The sequence below is a fragment of the Nerophis lumbriciformis genome, linkage group LG17 (assembly GCF_033978685.3).
Source record: "Nerophis lumbriciformis linkage group LG17, RoL_Nlum_v2.1, whole genome shotgun sequence".
In the NCBI taxonomy this organism is placed as follows: Eukaryota; Metazoa; Chordata; class Actinopteri; order Syngnathiformes; family Syngnathidae; genus Nerophis; species Nerophis lumbriciformis.
The window spans coordinates 24,856,790-24,875,742 of NC_084564.2; the positions used below are offsets into that span (position 1 = coordinate 24,856,790).

Genomic DNA, 18,953 nt, shown 5'->3' on the forward strand with positions numbered 1-18,953 from the left:
CTTTTTAATCATTTTAAACTGAATGTTAAGCAAATACTTTAAATGAACATTAATTACTTAATAACATTAATAACGTAAAATCCAAGAGTTGTTTTTTATTTTAAAAGCGTGGTTGTCGATTACTTACGATTGTCAGATGATATTTTTGCGAACATTATTGTAAATAATGTAAATAATTCAATGTATATACTCTGATGATTAACTTGTGTGATGACTGTATTATGCTGATATATATTTGTACCATGAATTGATTAACGTGGACCCCGACTTGAACAAGTTGACAAACGTATTCGGGTGTTACCATTTAGTGGTCAATTGTACGGAATATGTACTGTACTGTGCAATCTACTAATAAAAATTTCAATCAATCAAAAAAAAAAAAAAAACATAGTTTCCTTTATTTTGGAAAAACTGCCGTGAAGTAGGTTTTTGGCGCATGCGCAAACGGATCCGGCAGTGACATGCGATATGGCGGACAAAACTACATTTCCTGTCAGCAACCTTCTTTGTTCGTTTTGCTCACAGACGCAGCCCGCTTGCACGAAGACCACAATGTGTCAACAATCGCGCGACACCAGGGCTAAGCTGAAATACGAATCACTCCAACTTTTTTGAAACAACTCTTGTTGGTTTGTCATTTGTTTCCTTTCGATACAAGCTGTAGAAATGGCGCGTCGCTAACCAAATGTTAGCTACGTGACTTTATTTTTTCCCCAATTTTTCCTTCCTGGTTTGTCAACTGGATCGAGTGAACATCTATGGAGACTCCGTCCCAAACTGCTGTTGCAGAATCCACGCTGGAGACGGTAGCTTGGCTAATTTAACATGCGATGGTGAAATAAAGCAGCTACAAATCAGTTAAAACAAGCTAATAACTACATATGATATTATTCCATTTAAGGAGTGTGATTATATGGTGTATGTATTATAATGGTGTTAATTATCTGTTGTTATTTTATCATTTTGCTGCAGGCACCTCTTGGGTGTGACAACTTGTCAAAGCCCTGCTATATGGACTATCCAGTTCACCGACCATGCACAGCCCCACTTGTGCACCACACACCAAGTCACTCATATGACACCTATCGCCCTCCATCGCCCAGCAAAGGCTACCCAGAGACCAACAGTGCAGGTAATCCTAAACAGTGTTGTGAAGTGAAGTGAAGCGCTTTACATAGTGAAACCCAATATCTAAGTTACCGGTATATTTAAACCAGTGTGGGTGGATAAAGTGTCTTGCCCAAGGACACAACGGCAGTGACTAGGATGACGGAAGCGGGTACCAAACCTGGAACCCTCAGGTTGCTGGCACGGCCACTCTATCAACCACGCTATACCGCCACTGTTACCTTAAAAAACTATTCTGATTAATGACTACTGATTACTCTATTAGAAAGTAACTTAGTTACTTTACTGATTAGTTGATTTTAAAAGTAACTAAGTTACATTACGAGTTACTTTATTAGTTACATTCAGCAATGCAGCTACCGACAGTTACCTTGAAAAACTATTCTGATTAATGACTACTGATTACTCCATTAGAAAGTAACTTACTGTATTTTTTGGAGTATAAGTCGCACCGGAGTATAAGTCGCACCTGCCGAAGATGCATAATAAAGAAGGAAAAAAACATATATGAGTCGCACTGGAGCCCGGCCAAACGATGAAAAAAACTGCGAATTATAGTCCGAAAAATACGGTACTTACTTTACTAATTAGTTGATTTTAAAAGTAACTAAGTTACATTACGAGTTGCTTTATTAGTTACATTCAGCAATGCAGCTACCAACATTACCCCCGCCGCCTCAACATAAAAATGACAAGCGGTTTTGCCAATAATCACTTTATTTAACATCAACAACTGCACTTAACATAAATACTTGTTTTATATATTAAAAAAATAAATAATGACAGTTTTTCTTTACTGGACATAAATATTTGTTTTATCTTTTTATATTTTAAAAAACTGTTTTTCTTTGCAGCAGTTGACATTAATTCTTTCTTTTTTATCAAATAAAATAAAACAAATACTGTCTTTTTTTACCTGACTGTTAATACTGCAGTGGCAAAACCTACAAATGTAAATGTAACTATTAAATTATGTTTAACTTTTCTTATGAACACTGAACCTGTTGTTCACAACATCAGAGCAGCTAGGCGTGGCTTTACAGAACAGTGTATAACACCACATGTTAGCTGAAATTGTTCTATTATCCATCCATCCATTTTCTACCGCTTATTCCCTTCGGGGTCGCGGGGGGCGCTGGAGCCTGTCTCAGCTACAATCGAGTGGGAGGCGGGGTACACCCTGGACAAGTCGCCACCTCATCGCAGGGCCAACACAGATAGACGGACAACATTCACACTCACATTCACACACTAGGGCCAATTTAGTTTTGCCAATCAACCTATCCCCAGGTGCATGTCTTTGGAGGTGGGAGGAAGCCGGAGTACCCGGAGGGAACCCACGCAGTCACGGGGAGAACATACAAACTCCACACAGAAAGATCCCGAGCCTGGGATTGAACCCCAGACTACTCAGCACCTTCGTATTGTGAGGCAGACGCACTAACCCCTCTTCCACCGTGCTGCCCTGTTCTATTATTATAATCAAATTATGAGTCAAACAGTGGCGTGGGGCGAGTAAACCAGTGGTTGTACCTCATTAACAAAAGCCTCTCAAACCTCTTGACAGAAAGTCTATTCCTCATTCAGTGCGGCTTTCAGGTTGCTCTCCATTTGTGCATACTCCATCTCCAGGTAAGACGAAAAGGATGTTCTGTGAGGCAAGTCCGCGTTGATCGTAGCGAGGATCTTGTTTATTATGGCACGAAACAAGGGCGAGTCAACCGTGCTTAAGGGCAGTATTTCCTCGACAACATACTGCCTGACCAACTTCTTTAACTCGAAATAATGACTGTATTTCCAACTTGAAAATGCGCTTCTCATGCTAAAAACGTGACTTGTCGCATACGTGACGTCACTTTCCAAGACGGCAAGAAGAAATACAATTTCTTTTTACGAGGGAAAATTAAAAAAAAATAGTAACGCACAGTGACTTGGATTAAATAAACTTTAATCTGACTACTGGTTTGGAAATAGTAATGCGTTAGATTTGTCGTTAATGAAAAAAGACGTCATATTAGACTAACGCGTTACTAAGTAACGCGCTACCGGCATCAGTGATCCTAAAACACCGATATTCTCCATTTCATAGATGGGATTTATGGCTCTTTGAAAGGAGCCAAATCTTGAGGAGCCGTTCCTTTCCAAGAGCCGTTCAAAGACTTGCTCGTTTTTTTTTTAACCAAAGAAACAGTCACTGGTAGCAGTTATGAGATAATGAGACTGTCGTTTAATCTGGAGCCAGAAGATGTTTAAAGAAGACACGATGCGTAAACTTAAAATCAGAAGTATTTATTCCCTACACAATTCTAATGCAATTTGTCTGAGCGCTATCTGTCCCTAGTAGCATTCAACACGGCGATTTACACAGGGCTGTCGTCTTACAATATATATATATATCACAATGTATGAATATGCAATGAGGTGTCTTCTTCCAGGTGTGGAATCTTCCTCTGCCTTCTCCTTCCTGGACTCTGAATTCATTTCTGGTGTTGTCCTTCAGACCTCTGCAAAGAAGCCACGTCAACAGTGGCAAGAATATGGCCGATAAGAGTGAATGTGCGTAGGCATGAACTTGGACCCAGTTTCAACTGAAACTACGAAAATATGATTAGTTGCACGGCCTATTCTAAGCATATCTATACTAAACCTTTCTTAATCACTTCATCCTTCATTATCTCAATTATATCCCAACATAATATATCCCTACAGATGTGAATCACAATAATTTAGATATATATAAATATTAGTCTTTGGGAATACATTTTAGAATATTTATTTGTTTTTGTTGTGTTTTTATGGTAAACTTTCCATTAATGGTTATCCCTATGCATTGACAGTGGCATCACTACCTAGAATTTTCACTCACCGAAAAATAGGGCTTCACAATTTTGAGAAAAAAACAAATTGCAATTTCTGTCTCCAAAATTGCGATTGAGTTTTGATTTGCAATTTTTATCTTGTATACATAAAAATGCATAAAACCATGGAAATAGCAAGTGAACTTTTAGACTGTCAATCAACGTATTCTTGTCTCAAGGTGCCACACATTAAAACAATATGCAATAATTTACTTTAAAAAATATTTTGCCTTATGCAGATTGACTCAGAGCTTTTATCTAAATCATGCTCTTAAACTGAAGAAATAATCGATAAAAACTATACAGAGTTTATAATATAATTTAATGATAATAATACACATAGGCCTTGTTCACACTACAGGTCAATTCTGATGTATTTGCCCATATGTGACCTGTATCAAATTTTTTCATGTTCATGTGAGCAGTGCAATTCCTATTTTTTAAATCCAAACCAGGACTCTTTCGTATATGCATATAAATCAGATATATATGTAGTGCGCCCTCAATGTGAACGCTACTGCGCTCAGGTCGCATTCATGTGACCAGAAGGTCACCAAAAAGCGTTAAGCGTCATAATTATTCGCCAAAATAAACGGAGGAGAAAACAGGTGCAAATAATGTTTTAATAACTCACGTGAAAGTTCCACCACACTTATCTCCAACTGCTCGCCCACAGACACGCTTTTCAAGCAGACATCAAACCAAATGATCCCATAATACTGCGAGAGCCAAAATACTCTTTCTTCTTAATCTTCTATGTGCAATATTTTAGTTCCAAAAATGTTGACTTAGATTGCACAAAATTCTTGAAATTGCCACTAGAGATGTCCGATAATATCGGCCTGCCGAATGCGTTAAAATGTAATATCGTAAATTATTGGTATAGTTTTTTTTATTATCGGTATCGTTTTTTTTATTTTATTTTATTTTATTTTTATTTTTATTTTTCTTAAATCAACATAAAAAACACAAGATTCACTTACAATTAGTGCACCAACCCAAAAAACCTTCCTCCCCCATTTACACACATTCACACTCATTCACACAAAAGGTTGTTTCTTTCTGTTATTAATATTCTGGTTCCTACATTATATATCAATATATTTCAATACAGTCTGCAAGGGATACAGTCCGTAAGCACACATGATTGTGCGTGCTGCTGGTCCACTAATAATACTAACCTTTAACAGTTAATTTGACTAATTTTCATTAATTACTAGTTTCAATGTTACTGTTTTTATATTGTTTTACTTAATTTTTTATTCAAGAATGTTTTTAATTTATTTATCTTATTTTATTTTATAATTTTTTTTAAAAGTACCTTATCTTCACAATATCTGGTTGTCCAAATTAGGCATAATAATGTGTTAATTCCACGACTGTATATATCGATTGATATCAGTATCGGTTGATATCGGTATCGGTAATTAAAGAGTTGGACAATATCGGAATATCGGATATCGGCAAAAAGCCATTATCGAACATCCCTAATTGCCACAAATACGAGAATGTAAGCCACGTCTTGTCCACATGCAGGTAAGATTGCATTCACATTAGAAATTGCAGTGTGAACGCAGCCATAATAATGCAAGTAACCCTTTAAAAGGGTATTAACTTATTTCATTTTTCATTCAGTTTTCATTATTGTGGAATCGTTTACCATTGTACTGTAATTGGAAGGTAAATAACATTGTTATCTTAAACGTTGTCTTTTTGTTTGCCATCACACCATTCTTGCTCTTTTGTCCGTGTTGATGGGCTAATAATATGTGTGTATGTGTATGTATGTATGTTTGCGTGTATATGAGTGTGAGAGCGCTTTTGATTCAACGTTGGAAGCTGTAAAATGTCCAATTCGCTGTAACAGTCAGCCTTAATGCATTGCTGCAGTGCGATGATTTGAGCAAGATTTGAGGTTGAAGAGAGGCGAGGCATGCGTTTTTAGTAGAGATGTCCGATAATATCAGCAGTCCGAATGCTTTAAAATGTAATATCGGAAATTATCGGTATCTGTTTCAAAATGTAAAATTTATGACTTTTTAAAACGCTGCTGTACGTAGTGGTCCACGGACGTAGGGAGAAGTACATAGCGCCAATATACCTTAAAGGCACTGTCTTTGCGTGCCGGCCCAATCACATAATATCTACGGCTTTTCACACACACAAGTGAAAGCAATGCATACTTGGTCAATAGCCAAACAGGTCACACTAAGGGTGGCGTTATAAACAACTTTAACACTGTTACAAATATGTGCCACACTGTCAACCCACACCAAACAAGAATGACAAACACATTTCGGGAGAACATCCGCACCGTAACACAACATAACAAATACCCAGAACCCCTTGCAGCACTAACTGTTCCGGGAGACGCTACAATATACACCCCCGCTACCTCTTGTTAATTTCACGACTGTATATATCGGTATCGGTTGATATCGGAATCGGTAATTAAGAGTCGGACAATATCGGAATATCGGATATCGGCAAAAAAGCCATTATCGGACATCTCTAGTTTTTAGGGGTTAAAATGGGTGCCTGTTGGCGGGTCTGTTGGTCACTTTCCGGGTGGGAGTGGCACTGATGTCATATTAATACAAAAATGTTTTTCTAATATTTTCGGAATCGACCATTATAGTCCCAAAGATCGACAGGTTTGCGACCTCTGATCTAAATGCTTTGACTCGGACTCATTTTCTAGTCCAGTTGCCAGTCGGGTGACGCTGTATCCGCATGTGCTTAAAAAACGGCTTGCAGCAGGGAATCGGCTCTCTTAGTTCAAAAGTAATTCAAAAGAATCGATTTGTTCGTGAGCGTCACATTTCTACTATGTTCAGTATGTCTCCACTGAAGCATGTCAGAGCTCCATGGTTACAGCAACACATGCAACATGATGCCACACTGCTTCTGCAAAACACCTGTTGCTCTCTGCTCATGCTGCCATCCTATACGCATTTCATGTTTTTTGTAGCCATCTTGTCGGCGTTGAGGAATCTCCAGGAGAAGATCAGAAGGTTGGAGTTGGAGAAGCACGCAGAGCTCGGTCAAGGAGACGCAGCACTGCGTTCGCATGCACACAGAATGCGGCAGAGACCCGCCACCACTCAGACGGACGCAAGATTAAGGCCGACAAATGAGCAGCACAAATGCAATCAAGGTCGGAGTCTTTTTATAGAGTATGAATGTTATGTACATGCCCGGAACCTAACATGAACGTAAACACACTGCTCCCCTCACCTCCCAGGGGGTGATCAAGGGTGATGGGTCAAATGCAGAGAATAATTTCGCCACACCTAGTGTGTGTGTGACAATCATTGGTACTTTAACTTAATACAGTCGTACCTTGTTTTTGTTCCAAAATGTCAGGTTAAACAGAAGTTCATTTTTCATTGAAACATAATGTAAATATAATTAATCAGTTCTAGATAACCAAAAATATAAGTATAAACAGGGCCAGCCCATGGCATACACACTATGCAGTTGTTTAGGGTAACAACCACTAAGGGGGCCAGATGTTGATGGCCTGGGCTTTTGAATTTTTTTAAAGATTTTTGAATGTTGTCTGTCTATCTGTGTTGGCCCTGTGATGAGGTGGCGACTTGTCCAGGGTGTACACCGCCTTCCGCCCGAATGCAGCTGAGATAGGCTCCAGCACCCCCCGCGACTCCAAAAGGGACAAGCGGTAGAAAATGGATGGATGGATTTTTTTTTTTTAATCTGTCAGTTATAAAAGACGTCATAAGGCGTGGCGAAGTTGGGAGAGTGGCCGTGCCAGCAATCTGAGGGTTACTGGTTCAATCCTCACCTTCTACCATCCTAGTCACGTCCGTTGTGTCCTTGAGCAAGACACTTCACCCTTGCTCCTGATGGGCGTGGTTAGCGCCATGCATGGCAGCTCCCGCCATCAGTGTGTGAATGTGTGTGTGTGTGAATGGGTGAATGTGGAAATAGTGTCAAAGCGCTTTGAGTTCCTTAAAAAAGGTAGAAAAGCGCTATACAAGTACAACCCATTTACCATTTACATTTTTCTGTCAAAGTTCAATGATATGGTTGTTTGATTCCAATTAGTAATATGTAATGCTATGTATACGTCCTTTTGCAAAAATGCTTAATGGCTCCTGGTGGCAGCAAACCGAGCATTGACCACTGTTCACTCAACACCAATGTTAAAACGTCATCAAAGCTCAACTTTTATGCATTCACACATGCAGTCAACAAGTGGGATGCAGGATTACGTGATAGAAGAAAGGTAAACATATAATCTATTTGTGCAGTTGAGGCGACTTACACAAAAATTGCTACTTAAAAAAACAACACATAACCATTGTTGTTTTTGCAATTATTACAACAAATATTTGTTATGAATATATTTTGGACCTAAAGTAAGCATTTTCAGGCATAAAAATGGCTAAATAAACAAAAAATGTCAACACTACAGGAGTATTGGCCACTAGAGGAGACCGATCAGCGCGTACTGTTCAGTATCGTGGCCATTGATTGGCTCAGCCTTAGGCAGCATGACCATATTGGATGAAAAGACTCTAAAGGTGACTAAATGGTGGTATTTCATGTCTCGAGGGATCTCATATAGTTAAAAAAACGTTTTCAGAAGGTCATAAACAGGTTTTTTATGTTCTAGCTATGATTTATAAGTAATGATTACTACTTCGCGGAAATTAATTTATTGCGGTCATGTCCGCAACCAATTACCAGCAATAAACGAGGGAAGACTGTGAATGTTCTGAACCCCTGTTTCAATGCCACTGTTGGTCCATAGTGAAGTTATTAGACCACAAACTTATAGAGTTGTGTATGGAGAGAGTACGAACAACTAAACGAGAGGTGCCACGTTTGATTCCGAGGACGTTTTCAGCTATGCACGGAAGCATGCAAATGAGTCCTTCTGACATTAGTTTTTCTGACGATATAAATCAAAATAATAATTTCAAATATATTTCTAAATATACTCCAGCTCATAAACTTACAATAAAACATGCATTTATTTCATCAAAATAGTTTATGTAATAATCATTTTCCAGTCATTTATTATGCATTCCAGCGCCACATTCATGCAGTGTTTAGTGACCAGCGGCTCTCTAACATGCAAAACCGCTGGCGAAATGTACACCAGAAAATACACTTCGATCAAAAATAAACCTATTACCCTCATTTTGCCAAAATCCTCATCAGCTTTGGACCAACAATTATGGAGAAATTATTACTTTTGTGTGAAGTATGTCAACTGTGGTGTCTTCCTCCAATGTATTGTTTGTAAGCACTACGCTATATATGCCTGTGCTTTTATTTTGCTTTTTTAAATATTTTTCATAGCTTTTCCTGCTGCGAGTCATGGCTTCCTGATTTCATTATCACCATAATACCGTATTTTTCAGACTATAAGTCGCAGTTTTTTTTATAGTTTGGCCGTGGGTGCGACTTATACTCAGGAGCGACTTATGTGTGAAATTATTAACACATTACCATAAAATATCAAATAATATTATTTAGCTCATTCACGTAAGAGACTAGACGTATAAGATTTCATGGGATTTAGCGATTAGGAGTGACAGATTGTTTGGTAAACGTCTAGCATGTTCTATATGTTATAGTTTTATGAATGACTCTTACCATAATATGTTACGTTAACATACCAGGCACGTTCTCAGTTTGTTATTTATGCGTCATATAACGTACACTTATTCAGCCTGTTGTTCACTATTCTTTATTTATTTTAAATTGCCTTTCAAATGTCTATTCTTGGTGTTGGGTTTTATCAAATACATTTCCCCCCAAAAATGCGACTTATACTCCAGTGCGACTTATATATGTTTTTTTCCTTCTTTATTATGCATTTTCGGCTGGTGCGACTTATACTCCGGAGCGATTTATACTCCGAAAAATACGGTAACTTGAATACGGAACTATCCATCCCTCCATTTTCTCCCGCTTGTCCCAATGCTGCTTTTTAGTTTAGTTTGGATTCTTGGTGACAATTGGAGAAAAGGTGCAATTTTGAAAAAAAAAAAATTCAGGCAAAGTGTATTAATTCACTGTTACCGTTTCTCATGTGTATGTATGTTTGCGGCGAACCTTCACTTCCCATAATTTGTTTCCTTTATGGGTTGTGGGAAACATATGCAATTGCCTTCCACATTTTTTGTGAGTGGTGCATTCCCCCTGTCGCACAACAGGCCATTTTTACATGGCAAACACTCTTCAATTAAAATAAATGTGTAACAATGAAGTGCGGTATCGCTTGGTTGCGTCTTCAAACTGGTGTGTAATATGGCACCTTGTAGTGACGCGAGTGCCTTTTGACCAGTCATTGAGGAGATCGCTTGAAACCAAGTTGTCCATATGCTCTCCATACTCGACTCTGCACAAAGTGACTCAACAGCACCCCTGCTGGTTGCATTGTTTACTGCAGTTTTGCAGCATGTCACAACATATGCACATGAATTGATGATTAGTAACATAGTTGACTTGTAAATTCAGTGCATGCGTTATGATCAATATACTGGATGACACTTTTAAAAGGCGTGTCATCCTGTGCAGCATTAGTCACCCAACTTGCAGCTGCGGAGTCTCGCTGTGTCAGCTTGGAGCGTCAGCTGGTTCACATGAAGAAGATGTTGCGCAACGCTAAAGGAGAGAAGAGCAGCCTGCTCAAACGGCAGGTGAGCGCTCATGCTGTACTTTTGTTTGCATTAAATGTTGTGTTAGTGCCAGTACATTTTCCCCCCATCTCAACATGGGGGGAAAATGGTGTCACTCTCTCTATTCAATTCTAATGTGTTTTGTCCTCCCCATGCACCGTCAGGTGACCATGGAGGCCTCGACATCTGCGCACGGACAACCCGCTCCTGTCTCTGAGCATGTGCAGCTGCAGAAAATGCTGCAACTGGAGCAGGAATATCTCAAGCTGACGCAGATGCAGGGACAAGCTGAGGTACTCCAAGAAACAGGAACAGTAGCAGCAGTTGTAACCATGACCAGAAACAGCAACTACTCACACTTGATTACTCAACTATTTGAGTTATGCTGCATATGCTGTATAGCAGAGGTGTCAAAGTCGTTTTCACTGAGGGCCACATCGCAGTTAATACTATTATTACACTATTTTTTTAATGCATTTTATTAGTAGATTTTTTTTTAAACTAAAATGTGAAAAAAATATGGTAAGTTGCAATCATTTCACCTCAAAATTTAGTGTATATTACTGTAAATGGAGAAACAGTACTGCTGTTTTTATGGTTAAAAAAGGCAGCTCAGTTGCCAGAATTTTACATTAGTTTTTTTTTTACTGTAAATAAAAAACTGCAATTTTACAGTAATATTTTGGCACCTGAGCTGCTAGTTTTTGTTTTTTACCGCAAATCAACAACTGTAGATTTTTTGGCGTATTACTGTAAATGCCAAAATGACAGCACAATTTATTACAGTAAAAATTATTACTGTTTTTTTCATTTAGAGAAACATGCTATAAAAACCACAGTAAATTTCACAATTTACCATGAAATCTATTGCTACTTTTACATTGCACAATTTGATGGATAACTTGCTTTGAAATCATTATTATTAAGATGTATTTCTATTTAAAAAATGGTTTGGAATGTTTGATCATATATTTTTGCATAATTAGACAATATTTAAGTTAACATAATTTGCGATTACACGGAGTACGTATATATTATTCTCCCAAAATAGAAAGAAAGAATACATTTAGTAAGAAAAGTTACAGCACTTTATTGATACATATTATTTCCAGGCTTTCGAGGGCCAAATAAAATGAATCTGGCCCCCGGGTCCTTGAGTTTGACACCTCGCTCTACAGGGATGTAACAATAAATAGTAATAATGATAACCGCGGTGAAACTCCAGACGTTTAGTATTACCGTTTTAAATTAAAATTACCGAAAAAACGTGACTGACAACTGCACTTTGATAAATTTACGGACGGACTGGCGCTAGCTCGCTAGCTTGAATGCTAACATGAAAACAGGAGACATTAAGAAACAACATACCCCAATATAAACTTATATAAACACGTTGATGTCTGAGCAACTAAGCTATTTATTTGTGCACATTGAACCTACCAGCTGTGCTCCCTTAGCAATTAGAACAGAGAGATTGTTCTATACTACAAGAAAAGAGACTGAGGCGTTCAAGGACCGCTCAACAGAGTTGGGCGCCACACAATGCCGGCCAGAATTAATAATAATAATAGATTTGATTTACGACACATTTTTCATTTTAAAACATCTTGAAGTGCTACAGTACAAACCAGTATTTAAAACAATAAAAGCTTAGCCATTAGAACAGATACAACTCTAAGACTATAACACTATCAGTGAAGCATAAGAAACGCAAAACATGCAAAATAGTGGATTTTTTAACAGTGTGTGTAATTTTTTGTTGTTAAAAAGACATACTTTGCTATGTTGGCCCTACGATGAGTTTGCGACTTGTCCAGGGTGTACCCCGCCTTCTGCCCGAATGCAGCTGAGATAGGCTGCAGCGACTTCAAACGGGACAAGTGGTAGAAAATGGATGGATGGACTTTGTCAAAAGATTTCAGTGTGTGTGTATAACTACTTTTTGAGAACATTTAACAATAAATACTGATACTTATAATAATAACAATAGGAAGATCATAATGATAACCATAATAATTTTGGTCAAAATAACCGTGACATGACATGTTTACAGTATATCATTACATCCCCAATGCACTAAATAAGTTAAAAATGTGAATGAAATTAATTTGAACAAACTAAGGTGTATCTTGCCTTCCGCCCGAGTGCTGCTGGGTTAAGCTCTAGCCCTCCCGCAACCCCAACAGGGACTAGCGTTAGGAAATGGATGGATGGATATTTACCGCTGTTAACGCATTAGTTTTGACAGCCTTAGAATAAATATATTGGGTTTTTTTTTTATAAGTAATATACATTAGAATCTTTTTTTTCTTTTTTTGAGTTTTTCATCGACGCCTCAACAAGTCAAGTGTATGTTTGATTAGTTTTTACACTAGATGCAGATGATGCAACCTTTCCCATTTATGCAGGCTTGGGACAGGAATTGGACATTTTCAGCGGCGGGGTTGGTAGGGCCCTTGTAGGGAATCAAACCCGTATAATCTGCACGGAAGGCCCCACACGATATACATTAATATGCATTCGGAAAAAATAGCGTATTGACCCAAAGATAAAACTTAGTTTTCTGTTTTTGAATGGGAAAAAAGTTAAGACAAAGTTAAACTGGTTAGGATATCAGTGAAATCACAAAAAAGCTGCTTAACAATTGTTTCACTGCTTTATTCATCCATTGGTCACCATCTATCTTAAAGGCCTACTGAAATGCGATTTTCTTATTTAAACGGGGATAGCAGGTCCATTCTATGTGTCATACTTGATCATTTCGCGATATTGCCATATTTTTGCTGAAAGGATTTAGTAGAGAACATTGACGATAAAGTTTGCAACTTTTGGTCGCTGATAAAAAAGCCTTGCCTCTACCGGAAGTAGCAGACGATATGCGCTTGACGTCACAGGTTGTGGAGCTCCTCACATCTGCACATTGTTTACAATCATGGCCACCAGCAGCGAGAGCGATTCGGACCGAGAAAGCGACAATTTCCCCATTAATTTGAGCGAGGATGAAAGATTTGTGGATGAGGAAAGTGAGAGTAAAGGACTAGAGGGCAGTGGGAGCGATTCAGATAGGGAAGATGCTGTGAGAGGCGGGTGGGACTTGATATTCAGCTGGGAATGACTAAAACAGTAAATAAACACAAGACATACAGTATATATACTCTATTAGCCACAACATAACCAGGTTTATATTTAATATGCCACAAATTAATCCTGCATAACAAACACCTCCCCCCTCCCGTCCATATAACCCGCCAATACAACTCAAACACCTGCACAACACACTCAATCCCACAGCCCAAAGTACCGTTCACCTCCCCAAAGTTCATTCAGCACATATATTTCCCCAAAGTTACGTACGTGACATGCACATAGCGGCACGCACGTACGGACAAGCGATCAAATGTTTGGAAGCCACAGCTGCATGCGTACTCACGGTACAGCGTCTGCGCATCTAACTCAAAGTCCTCCTGGTAAGAGTCTCTGTTGTCCAAGTTCTCCACAGGCCAATGGTAAAGCTTGACTGTCATCTTTCGGGAATGTAAACAATGAAACACCGGCTGTGTTTGTGTTGCTGCAGCCGCCCGCAATACACCGCTTCCCACCTACAGTTTTCTTCTTTGCTGTCTCCATTGTTCATTGAACAAATTGCAAAAGATTCACTAACACAGATGCCCAGAATACTGTGGAATTTTGCGATGAAAACAGACGACTTAATAGCTGGCCACCATGCTGTCCCAAAATGTCCTCTACAAACCGTGACGTCACGTGCCGGCGTCATCATACCGAGACGTTTTCAGCAGGATATTTTGCGCGAAATTTAAAATTGCACTTTAGTAAGCTAACCCGGCCGTATTGGCATGTGTTGCAATGTTAAGATTTCATCATTGATATATAAACTATCAGACTGCGTGGTCGGTAGTAGTGGGTTTCAGTAGGCCTTTAAAATTGGCATCATAACTGTCAAGTTTGCTGCTTGCCCAACTTGTTCAACTTTTCTGGCAAATGACAGGAAGAATTGAGGAAATTTCTTTTTTTTTTAATTGAAATAAATACATATTTTTTATGTCAGGTGAAGATTCAAGAGCTTGAGCAGAAGCTGCAGGAAGAGGAGCACCAGAGAAAGCAGGTAGAACATTTTGACACGGGTGCTTAAGTGAACACCCATGTACTACCATCGCTTTTTTCGCATTCCTCAGCTGCAGTTGGGTTTGGAGACCAACAGGATCCTTCTACAGTCGTCATCACCGCGTTGGTCCAAAGAGAGGAAGAGCACCTTAAAGGTAAAAGTGTTAAAACAGTCATCCCTAATAACACTAATAGTGCTTCATTGTTTGCTTTGCATTTTAGAAAAAGTCTTCCTACACAGAACCTCACTACAGACTCAACCTAAAAGATGTACCTTTCGTGACCGGAACGGTAGCTACCAACTCACTGTATCTGTCTACTTCCTGGATTTTCCATCTTTTTATGATATATTTTTATAGTCTGTAGGCGGTAGCCACTCTGTCCGAGCAAACGTGCAATCGGTCCTATCTCTCCTGAAGCGCCACCAACCTCAGTTGTGCAACAGCCAGGTTCTTGACAACAACAACAAGCCCATTTGCTTGGGCGCAGACAGCCGCCGCCATTCGGACACTTCCTCCGACTCCGCCTCGTCCGTCAGTTTGGAGCTGTCAGAGCTTTTGCAGGGGCTACAAGAGGAACTGAGACTGATGAGTTTGTGAGTACATTCTTGATTTCAAATATATTGTGACTGTGAAAGGCGGTTGTTGTCTTCTGTTGTTGCATTTTGTGCGCTCTTTTCTCTCTATCCACTATCAAAAACACCAGGCACTGTAGTAAGCTTTTTGTTGTGTATCATTTTTGTTCTGTCCCTGGTAAAAAATTATGCTGTACTTAAAAAAAGACTTCAGGTTTTTTTTTTAATGTAATTCCCAAGCAGGCTATGTTGTTGCTTTTTGCTCTTTTTACGCCATTTATTTGGTCTGTCTGTCCCCACTTAAATGAGGCTAACTCAAGCACTAAAAAGCAATGTCCCCTTCCAAATTAATTTAAACAAAACACAAACATGCGATGTTATTTTTTGTTTTCTACATTTTATCTGTTTGTCCCTTCTTAATTTAAGCTATACCAAGCACTAGCAGCCAATGTTGTTTCTCATTGCTTTTTGTGCTATATTTTGTCTGTCTCCTATTAAATGAAGCGAGGCAAAGCTCAAACTGGCAATGTTTTGCATTTGTTTCTTTGTTCTGTAGTTGTTCTGTCCGTCCCCACTGAAATGAGGCAAAGCCACATACTACATGCAATTGTTTCTATATGTTTGCCCCTTCGTAATTTAAGTTAGACCAAGCACTCGGAGGCAACGTTGTCCTGTTGTGTGTTCTATATGTCCGTCTGTTGTGCCTTCCTAATTTAGGCTATACCAAGCACAAGCAGGCAATGTTGTTGTCTGTTGTCTCTTATGAAATCAAGCTATACCAGGCAATATTGTTGCTGCATGGCAAAGTTGTCTTTAAAATCTTTAAAAACTGGTAATTTTCTGCCATACAAACCAGGCTTAAACCAACTTTGTCATCCGTCATATCAACAAAAGCCACTCGCTCTGCCTCACCTGCACCAACACACGCACTCATGGCACTTAGCCAGTGATGCCTTTACGGCCACACAAAAAGTCGGAACCCCAACACCACACATTGTGTAAATGCCAGGTTGTAACACTCTGACTCCTCAATCAAATGTGTGCTTATTTACTGCCATTTATTAAGAATGTTAATCTAAGGATAGTATTCATGAAATATTGTCACTAGATTTCATAAATGCTAATAAAAAGATGTATTTTACAGACAGAAAGTTACAGGAACTAAATGTAATCTCTGAAAGGGGTAACATTTCTTTTAAAGGCAGGACCCGCAGCCAGACATACAATACTAGCACATAGGTCATGAAAAACATGTTTTTTTGTTATTGTCATTGTAAGAGGGCAAAATCATTTTTAATTTTTAATCATTTCATATTTTAATAAAACATTTAAATTGTTATAATGTCAGGTTTGGGACAGGTGTGACGCTGGTGTGGCGACAGTGTGCACGTGTCTGATGTTGCTCCACTGAATGCTCAGGGAGTTTGTGCGTTTGCTCACACATGAAAAATTAGAGGGAACATCGCTGCTGAGTTCTATTATTGCTTTTTGTTTTCAGGTTTGTCTGTCTCTCCCTTTTTAAACAAAGCCAAATCTAACAGGTTATTTGTATTATTTCTGTTTGTACTCTCTTTTCTCTTTGCCTTATCCCTTTTAAATTAAGCTAGACCAAGCACTTGCAGGCAATTTTAATCCTATGTGTTGTCTATTTTCTCTGTGTCTACCCCCTCTTAAATTCAGCTAAACAAAGCACTACTAGTTGATGCTGTCATTTGGTATTACCTTTTTCTTGTATTTTCTCTGTCTGTCCCCTCTTAAATGAAGACTAACCAGGTACGAGCTGGTGATGTTTTTTGACCTTTGTGGCTTGCAGAGAACAGGACGAGTTGATGCGTCAGCTGGACCTCAGTGTTTCTGCACAGGAAAGAAAGCAGCTTGAGAGGGAGCAAGAGCTGCTGCTGCTCAAAATGGAGCGCAAAGGAGAGCAGATCAATAAGCTTTATGTGCATAAAATACAGGTAGGCACTAACACACACACAAATCATATAAAAAAAACATTGTGTATAATCTTTACTGTTCATGTTCCTGTCTCTAGATTAAGAAATTTAAAAAGGAAGCGAATACGAGGCAGGCGAGCAGAACTCCATCGCCAAGACCGACCACTGCGATGGACACTAAAGGGCGTTCTGCAGTAGCTGTCAAGCCAAAACCAGGGGAAAAAAGCAGGCGCAGTCTGAGGCTGCTTAAGGACATGAAAGCGCTGCAGACTTCATTAAGGAAATGAGACCCAACCGGGAAGTACACATCCAAATTTACATGAATTGTGCAGGCCCTCCACACCGAAAGTACTGGTACATATTTATTTTCTCCTATTGCTACCTGTCAGCCTTACATCAAATGAAAAAGCACAATGACGCGATTACATTATTTTGTGGTGACATTTGGCTTGCTAACTATCACAGGGCGTTACAGCGTAAACAAGTAAGTTAAAATGTCACTAAAATAAATAATGGTGCTTATGACTGTAAACTTTTGTTGCAAAAAATGTATTTGTTGCTTGATATATTTTTATTTTTTTTATAAAACATTAATACTCTCAGTATATGTCTATGAAATATATATCCTTGATCAATACGACATGACAAAGTGTATGTGTGGTGACTTATGAACATACCAAAGAGAAATTTGTGTTGAAGTGCATCATTTCTTTCCTAACTATTGTTGAAATTATCAATTGTTTTTCTGTTCATCTTAGTGGGTCAACAATCCAACACACACACGTTCTCTCTCTCGCTCATGCTCAGTCTAGCCCAGTGCTTCTCAAATAGTGAAGCAAGGGGGGCAGTGAGGTGTCACGGGAGCCTGAGAGGTAAGAGACTTCCAATATTAGCGTCTTTTAAAAAAAATTCTTGAACGATACAGAAGCCTCCAGCTAAGTGGTAGCACTGCGCGTATTTATCAACAGGCTCGACCAGGAAATATGACCAATCAATCAATCAATCAATTCCTTTATTGTCATTGTCATAATAACACTTAAGTCATACATGTCAACGAGATTTTGTTTGAGCTTTGTCCAGCGGCATCGAAACTGCATTGAAGTGCAGGTTGACCATAGTTTACAGTTTAGCATTGTTAGAAAGATGGCGAATAGAGGGACGTGGGGGTGGGAACAGTCGGATGTCTGATGGGTGTTACGTTACCAAGTATATGTACATAACCTTTAAATTGAATGGTAATGACGATATAAATAAAATCTATATTGTTTTATGACACAAAAAAAACAAAGCATTTTTCAGTCCCAAACTGCTAGAATATTTTATCAAAAATATACCCTTAAATTCACCCTGTTGTTTTGAACTTTAATAACTGATGATTAAGTGCACATGCATGCAGCTGCCTCTTTGACCATTAGGCCTGTCTGACTCTCACTATTTATTGTTTTGGAGACATTGATATGGTCTTTGGTACGTTAAATGGCTTTTAACACTACATGAGTTGTGTGGTCCTCTGGGTTTTTAAATGTTGATTTTCTATTTATTGTTTTAATTGGTTTTACCCTTTAAAATCGTCTTTAATCATATTTATTTGTATATTGGTTTGATATATATATTTTTTTTAATTCAGTCATTGGTAGAGCTAAGGATAATATTTTAATATTGTTTGTAATATTGTTGT

General features: G+C 38.7%; 1 protein-coding gene across 2 annotated transcripts; it reads left to right on the top strand.

Moving 5' to 3' along the window:
- The first annotated feature begins 460 nt into the window (after window positions 1-460).
- Window positions 461-17,973, top strand: cep57 (centrosomal protein 57). Of its 2 annotated transcripts, none has more exons than XM_061972945.2 (11): window positions 461-857; window positions 973-1,132; window positions 6,958-7,143; window positions 10,542-10,663; window positions 10,807-10,935; window positions 14,709-14,765; window positions 14,836-14,919; window positions 14,987-15,055; window positions 15,124-15,359; window positions 17,152-17,296; window positions 17,374-17,973. In XM_061972945.2, exons 2-11 carry the CDS (start codon window positions 1,012-1,014, stop codon window positions 17,560-17,562), a joined length of 1,338 nt encoding a protein of 445 aa, XP_061828929.1. In that variant the 5' UTR covers window positions 461-857; window positions 973-1,011; the 3' UTR covers window positions 17,563-17,973. The 2 variants fall into 2 exon arrangements, with proteins under 2 accessions (XP_061828929.1, XP_061828927.1); XM_061972943.1 differs by having other exon boundaries at window positions 461-806.
- Window positions 17,974-18,953: the final 980 nt, after the last annotated feature.

Bases quoted from the DNA above. Each gene is read 5' to 3' on its own strand.
- cep57 (XM_061972943.1), top strand. From the start codon at position 759: ATGGAGACTCCGTCCCAAACTGCTGTTGCAGAATCCACGCTGGAGACG. The intron at 7,144-10,541 runs GTCGGAGTCTTT...CATCCTGTGCAG, and splicing joins GCAGCACAAATGCAATCAAG to CATTAGTCACCCAACTTGCA. The intron at 10,936-14,708 runs GTACTCCAAGAA...TTTTTATGTCAG, and splicing joins AGATGCAGGGACAAGCTGAG to GTGAAGATTCAAGAGCTTGA.